The sequence below is a fragment of the Aethalodelphis obliquidens genome, unplaced genomic scaffold, assembly GCF_003676395.1.
Source record: "Aethalodelphis obliquidens isolate GAN/ISIS:26980383/991018 unplaced genomic scaffold, ASM367639v1 scaffold34, whole genome shotgun sequence".
NCBI lineage: Eukaryota > Metazoa > Chordata > Mammalia > Artiodactyla > Delphinidae > Aethalodelphis > Aethalodelphis obliquidens.
This window is the reverse complement of record NW_020837978.1, coordinates 7,918,648-7,926,834: the sequence shown is the minus strand read 5'-3', so window position 1 is coordinate 7,926,834 and position 8,187 is coordinate 7,918,648. Positions and strand designations below refer to the sequence as shown.

Here is an 8,187-nt window from a genome sequence, read left to right as displayed (position 1 = left end):
AACTTTTTCTCAAAGGAAAGGACGCCTAGTACACTCATGGACTACTTTTTTCTTTAGACTTCCATTGCCAAAACTCGCAGCTTCTAATCATACCTAACATTTGTATAGCACTTACGTGGGCCAGACACTGTTCTAAGCCCTGAACATGTATTAATTTATTTAATCTTCATAACAGTCCTCTGAGCTACCTGAGAGAGGCCAAATGATTTTCACAGTAAGTGGCAGAGCTGGAATTTGAATTCGTCTCCAGAGACCCTGCTTTTAAGCACCACATTACATTAGCTTTGATTAGTTATTTATCAATGAAATCCCATTAGTACTTCGCAAGTATTGTACTTGGCATGAAGTAGAGAGTTTTATTACTTCTAAGTATTTATGTCCTAACACTGGAGGCAAAGGATCCCCGCAGTGTGGGTAGAAAGGGCAGGGCTGGGAGTAAGCAGACTCTAGGCAAAGCCCTGAGGTAAGCATTTCCCAAAGTGTGGTACAAGTGTGCTCCGGGTTACAGGGTGATTCTAGACGGTCCACCAATGTTTTATGTTAATAGTTATGGATTTATGTTAATGTGTAATAGGGAAAGATATAAATAACACATCAAACCTATGATTTCAGGATATTTTTGCCTAGACAAAGCAAAACAATGTTTGTTTTTGTTTTAAGGCAAGGTAACGTAAGGAAAAGTATTAAGCAAATAATAGCACAGATGTTACAAGAAAAAGCAAAAAAAAAAATCATGCAAATGGTTGAGAGCTTGTGCTCTGCTGCCTGTGCTTAGTCATGCTGGCTCTGCACCTTTGTAAAAGAAGGTTGCCTAGAGCCTGAAATATATGGGATAGCCCATTCTCAAGGCTCTGTCTCCCAGGCTTGACCTTTAAAGGTATGACATTTTTCATTCACACAAAGATAAAAAGTTGCAGAACAGAGAATAACATTTGTCATGTTGGAGGTTTATGGTTGGACCTACCTGGACAACTGCTAGAACAAAGGACTATCACATCCTTTCTGGGGTCTGGCCGACCCCAAGAAGTTTGCAGTTATCGGCTATACCCCCTCCTCTTTTAGTATAAAAGAAGCCTGGATTCTAACTTGGGTAAGATTCTTTGGGACGCTAGCCTGCCACCTTCCCTGTCTGCTGGCTTTCCGCATAAAGCCGCTATTCCTTGCCCCTAACACCTTGATGTATTGGCCTGTCACTCAGCCAGCAGTAGGAGCTTGGACTCAGTAACAATAGTTTCCTAGAGCAAGGGGTCAGGGGGCTGAAAATAACTGACTCAGCTGAAAATGGGAAATGGTGATGACAACAAGATTGTATAAAGCTGGAGCCTATGGGGCAAACAAGCCCAGGTGTGACGCTGGACATCTGCGAGTGTAACCCCAGTATTGAGGAGTCCAGACAGTGGGCAACACTCAGAAGCCAGGCTGTGGGACTTGATCCCAGGGGAGGGGGTAAAGACAGAACATACCTCAAGTGTTGGCTGGGGGCCCCAGCTACGCCATCCTCCAAGGAGCCAGGTTCCAGGGCAGAGTGTCTGTGTAGCACAGATGAGTTCTTGCAAACTGAGCCACCTGAGGAAGGCGCAGGAAGATCTAGACTCTGGGTCATATGTGTTGCTCTAAAAAGCTGATCTTATTAGGGGGCAGAAGAGTTTTGTGGAGAATGAAAGGAAGTAGGGAACTTACAAGGGCCTAAATGTTATATTACTAATATGAAAGATTAATTATGACTATGAGTTATGAGTAATAACGATTTGATTCCTAATTTACAGCCTTCAAATGCGGCCGGTGTAAATTAGAGCAGCCAAAGCTTCTGACATACTTTGTTCTGATCAGCTCATGACTGGGCTGAGTCCAAGCCTTCAGTCAGACACCTACTGTATCAGCTATTGAGAGCAGAGGATAATACAAAGGAGGTGAGGCCAGGCTGAGAGGTGACCCCTGTGATCAACTGTCCCCCGTTAGACTCAACTAGTGCCACGGGGCACTGAACAGAAACACAAGGTATTCACTTGCTAACCATTCTTTCCTCTCCATGAATAGTGCATAGTCTTGGAGTAGACTTGATATACTTACCTGGAAGAACTTTAAAGTACTGAACCTAACCTCTGACAAATTGTTTCTATGGAACATCTGTTGGAGAAGATAACAGAATTCTTTTCAAATTTTAGGATCTTTTTTTTTTTAATTTATTTTTGGCTATGTTGGGTCTTCGTTTCTGTGCGAGGGCTTTCTCTAGTTGTGGCAAGTGGGGGCCACTCTTTGTTGCGGTGCGTGGGCCTCTCACTGTCACAGCCTCTCTTGTTAAGGAGCACAGGCTCCGGATGCGCAGGCTCAGTGGTCATGGCTCACGGGCCCAGTTGCTCCGTGGCACATGGGATCTTCCCAGACTGGGGCTCCAACCCGTGTCCCCTGCATCAGCAGGCGGACTCTCAACCACTGAGCCACCAGGGAAGCCCCAAAATTTTCGGATCTTATGGAATGATTTTAACTAATATTCTGTGAGACGTTGTGCTAAGAAAACCACTGGAAATAGAATTTACAAACAACAAAAGAAAGTGATAAATGGTCTCTCACTGCCTCTTTCTATGGTTCACAACATCCCTCTACACATTAGAATCACCTGGGGAGCCTTAACAATCCTAGTATCAAGGATGCACCTCAGGGACTTCCATGGTGGCACAGTGGTTAAGGATCCTCCTGCCAATGCAGAGGACACAGGTTCGATCCCTGGTCTGGGAACTAGGATCCCGCATGCCTCGCGGTGCGGCAAAAAAAAAAAAAAGTATCAATTAATTATAGTAAATATACAATACTAATATTAGATGTTAATAATAGGGGAAACTGGGTGCAGGGCATATGTGAACTCTGTACCATTTTCTCCATTATTTTGTAAATGTAAAACCCTTCTAAAAAATAAGGTCTATTTAGGGCTTCCCTGGTGGCTCAGTGGTTGAGAGTCCGCCTGCCGATGCAGGGGACGCGGGTTCGTGCCCCGGTCCAGGAAGATCCCACACGCCGCGCAGCAGCTAGGCCCGTGAGCCATGGCCGCTGAGCCTGCGCGTCCAGAGCCTGTGCTCTGCAACGGGAGAGGCCACAACAGTCAGAGGCCCACGTACCGCAAAAAAAAAAAATAATAAGGTCTATTTAAAGTAAAAAATAGGGACTTCACTGGTGGTCCAGTGGTAAAGAATCCACCTTCCAATGCAGGGGACGTGGGTTTGATCCCTGACAGGGGAACTAAGATCCCGCATACCGCGGGGCAACTAAGCCCACACACAACAACTACTGAGCTCGTGCACCTCAAATAGAGACCCCCGAGCCGCAAACTACAGAGCCCACGTGCCCTGGAACCCGCGCCACAACTGGAGAGAAGCCCACGTGCCCAACGAAGATCTCATGTGCTGCAACTAAGACCTGACGCACCCGAAAAATAAATTAAAAAGAAAAAAGTAAAAAATAAATATTCCTCCTCCTGGGTCCCACCTTTGACAGCAAAATCCCAGGCACAAAGGAATGACAGAGCAGAGCCTTTCACTAGGACAAAAATGTCCTTATCTATGTATCAAAAACATTATGGCCCGCTTGTGTCCTATTTAAAGGCATTTTTTTCTTGTGTAGGATTTTGATCAGACTGGTGGTGCTTGGACCAAATTTAGCAAGAACCAATAGGATATATCTCTAGATGAGTGTATATATATAACCAATAGGATATATCTCTAGATGAGTGTATATATATAACCAATAGGATATATCTCTAGATGTATATATATACACATATATATATACATATATATATGTGTATATATATATATATATATAGAGAGAGAGAGAGAGAGGGAGAGATTTTAAGAAATTGGCTCACAATTGTGGGGTCTGACGAGTCAGAAATCTGTAAGGCAGGCCCACAGGCTGGCAATTCTGGCAAGAGGTGATGTTACAGGTCTTGAGTTCAAATTCTGCAGGACAGCAGGCCGGAAACTCAGGCAGGGTTTCTAGTTCCAGTCTTGAGGCAAAATTGCTTCTTCTTCAGGCAACCTCTGTCTTTCCTCTTAAGACCTTCAACCGACTGGATGAGGTCCAGGCACATGATGGAGGGCAATCTGCTTTTATTCGAAGTCGACCAATTTAAGTGTGAATCACATCTGTGAACACCTTCACAGAAACATCTAGAATAATGTTTGACCAAACAACTTAGCCTAGCCAGTAACCTCATAAAATTAACCATCCCACTTGATAAAGGTGGATTAAAGGGACCAGGGATATTTAGCTTAGAAGAAAAGACTCAGATGGGACATGATAATATCTAGAAATATTTGCAGTCACCTCCAGCAGAGATGGGACTGTAGTATAGTGTAGCATTTAGGGTCATGGGCTTCAGACATAATTGAAAATAGTGAGCCGAGAAAGGATTCTGCCAGGGCTCCCACAGCTGTTTAGAGGGAGCTGGGATTTGGACCCAGCCCTTCCATGCACCTCAGTGAACATGGGGAAGGCAGTTCCTTTCTGGGAAGAATTGAGGGCTGTAGTTGCATCCTCTCAGGGAAACTGAAATCTCTCCTTATTCAGGGGCAGAGGTTCTAAATTATATTTGGAGGATTTGTACAGAAATATGGGAAACGTACTTTACAATCTAAAATAAAGAGTGAATGTGGGCCAGAAAAAAGGATGTGGTCTAGAAGTTTGCTTAGAAGCAACCCACCTAAGACACGCAGGAAAAGACTGGAGAAAAACGCATCAGATTAAGCAAAAGCGGTTTGTTATCATAGAATCTTCTCCATGGATCTTGGAATCCATGAATTCCTGAGACTGCGACTCAGGACATCCTTAGAAGGAAGATACACAGTAAGACTCCAACATTTCAAATATCGATTCCATCACACATCTCCTGTTTTGTATTCTTCCATGATTCCCTCTGGACAAAAGTTCAGGCCAGACTTACAAACTGCCTAAACATAAAACACAGCTTAGAATACTTAGACTTTAAAGGCTTGGTTTGTTTTGACAAAATTTAATTAGCATAATTTAAGATTAGACCAGATCATGCATTAAAAAACTAAAATATATTTTATGTGGAGAAGAAAAGAGAACTAATAATACGCAAAGTTAATATATGTAAGACTTTGTCTACTCATTAGCATGGTAACCTCACCATAGTAATCTGTAACTCTTCCTTTGCTACTATTTGGTAGCAAATGATATTCTTCTACAGTCTGCACTGCTGGTGGAAAACATTGAAGAGATACGCATGATTGTCATGAGACCCTGGTGATCCATTTCTTTAATGAGGACAAGTTGCCTTGAGTCTGGGAAATGTTATACCAAGCACTTGCTGAACTTGAAGGGCGGAGCAAGTGGTGACAGAATAACAAATGTTATCAGCGACCTGTATCAGTTGTGCGAATGCCAGGAAAATAATTTCAAGGTGATTTCTCAGGTATTTGTAATAGATTGTAAATCAAAAATGGCTGCTGGCTAGTAACATCAGGCATTCCAAAACCTTGAGTTTCTAGAGTATTCCTTGGACTGTAAATGTAAAAGTTGTTCTCAAAAATATATATATACCTACTTTAAATAATCTAGCAAAGAATGGATAAATACAATCTGAACTCCCACAGTTACCTCTTACTCTTCAAGTGTTCTCCAAGGGAAATTCTAAACTAAGTCAGAAATCAATTCTAAAATGTAGAAATGGGGAATTCCCTGGCGATCTGGTGGTTAGGACTCCATGCTTCCACCTCAGGGAGCACGGGTTTGATCTCTGGTTGGGGAACTAAGATCCCACAAGCCACGTGGCACACACACCCCCCTCTAGAAAAAGCAGAAATGGAGTAAGGGATGAATTCTTCTTTTTTTAATTGGACATTTGCAGTGGTGATATATCTATATCAACTGAGTTGGGGACAGCTGAAGGGGGAGTACTTTGGGGAAGTGGGGCAAGGAGAGAGCGGGGCAAGGAGCTGCATTTGAACATGTTAAGTTCAAACTCTTAGATTTCTAAGTGAAGTGTTGAGTAGGCTGTTGGCATCTGAGTCTAGCGTACAGGGTGGAGGCACAGATTTGGAGATACAAGTTTGGGAATCGTCAGCATACAATCAAACTTGTAATTGGTTGGTTGTAAAATGCTATTCACATGTAAAGTATCATTACCTAGTAATTACTCATGAATATAACACAGTAGCAGTCATTGACCCGCTAACCCTTCTGTTTGGAACATCAAAGATACTTTTTGAAGAATGAAATAATGCCATTTGCAGCAACATGGATGGACCTAGAGAAGTAAGTCCAACAGAGAAAGGCAAATATCGTATGATATCACTTATATGCGGAATCTAAAAAAAATGATAAAAATGGACTTATTTACAAAACAGAAACAGACTCACAGACACAGAAAACAAACTTAAGGTTACCAAAAAGGAAAGGGGGGGAGGGATAAATTAGGAGTTTGGGATTAGCAGACACACACTACTATATATAAAATAGATAAGCAACAAGGTCCTACTGTATAGCACAGGCAACTGTATTCAATATCTTATAATAAACTCTAATGGAAAAGAATCTGAAAAAGAATATATATATCTGAATCACTTTGCTGTATAACAGAAACTAAGAGAACATTGTAAATCAACTATACTTCAATTGTTTTTTTTTTGTTGTTGTTGTTGTTGTTTTTGCGTTACGCGGGCCTCTCATTGTTGTGGCCTCTCCCTTTGCAGAGCACAGGCTCCGGACACGCAGGCTCAGCGGCCATGGCTCATGGGCCCAGCCGCTCCGCGGCATGTGGGATCTTCCCGGACCGGGGCACGAACCCGTGTCCCCCGCATCGGCAGGCGGACTCTCAACCACTGCGCCACCAGGGAAGCCCTTGAAAGATATTTTTAATAGAACTCTTTTTTTTGGAAAATAGGATATATACAAGTGTTAAGTTTTTCTTGTTCTGTCTTTCAAGTATTTTATTGCTGATCTTAAGTACTAAGAAGTTCAGAGATTCTCTATTGATTTTAGGCTTACAAAATATTATCAGTTGGAAGTTCTGAGAAGGCTATGTAATGACATCTTCAAGAATGCTTATCTTCCTAAGAAAGGAAAAGCTCAAATGTGAAATGCAGTCTTAAAGAACCGTGAAGCTGCTAGGTCAGCCCTTGTCTTGATAGGAATCAAGTACTGAAGGATATGCTGCCAATCTTTGATAAGGAATATGCTGGTAGTTTAAAAATATACACACTTCTTTTCAACACTCCATCCTGTAAGGAGAATTGGAAGAAACATCAATTAAGGGTTTTTTAAGAAAGGATTTTATTTATTTTTTGGCTGCGTTGGGTCTTCATTGCTGCGCGCGGGCTACTCTTTCGTTGCAGTGTGCGGGCTTGTCATTGCGGTGGCTTCTCTTGCTGTGGAGCACAGGCTCTAGGCACGCAGGCTTCAGTAGTTGTGGCACGTGGGCTCAGTAGTTGTGGCTCACGGGCTCTAGAGTGCAGCCTCAGTAGTTGTGGCGCACGGGCTTAGTTGCTCCGCGGCATGTGGGATCTTCCCGGACCAGGGCTTGAACCTGTGTCCCCTGCATTGGCAGGTGGATTCTTAACCACTGGGCCACCAGGGAAGTCCTCAATTAAGGTTTAACCACTGAAAAATTTATTATTTGAGGATGAAACAATTTATGGAAAGCACAAGGATGAGGATGTATAGGAGGGACTCCCCCAAATAATGATTACATTAAGCCATCGCCAATCCTGATGTTATGCTGAGACTCAGAATATATATTTTGCCATTTTGCTGTTACACATCTACACATCAGTCCTTCAAAATACAAATAGGAATATTAAGGTCACAGAATACAATATTGCTCTGGAATATTTGAAGTATCAACACTCAAAAGTAAATTGTTGAATTTCTAGTTCTGGAAATGGTGGAGTGGCTTGTATTGAACTAACTCTCCTTCAGGTAACAGTTATAAACTCTGGACAAATATAAAGCATAACTACGTGAAGGCCTTAGAAAAATCACCAGAGTCAAGTAGAAATTGGAGGGAATTTGGAGGGAAGGGAACCACGATGGCTGTGGTCCACGTCTACACAGCTTCTCACCTCAGGACACATCCCAGTCCACACAACACGGGGCAGCTAGAACCGGAGCAGAACCCAGCATTTCTGGCTTGTCAGAGGATGGAGTCTGGGGCTGCCAGAGCAGCTGGAA

At 42.8% G+C, this 8,187-nt stretch overlaps 1 protein-coding gene across 1 annotated transcript in view; it reads right to left on the bottom strand.

Annotated features, from left to right (window-relative positions):
- SYCP2L (synaptonemal complex protein 2 like) overlaps positions 1–8,187 on the bottom strand; it is a 166,364-nt gene that overhangs the window by 82,673 nt on the left and 75,504 nt on the right. The window contains exon 7 of the mRNA XM_027128359.1: positions 1,464–1,566. Coding sequence (XP_026984160.1) covers positions 1,464–1,566 — 103 coding nt within the window. The remainder of the gene's footprint in view (positions 1–1,463; positions 1,567–8,187) is intronic.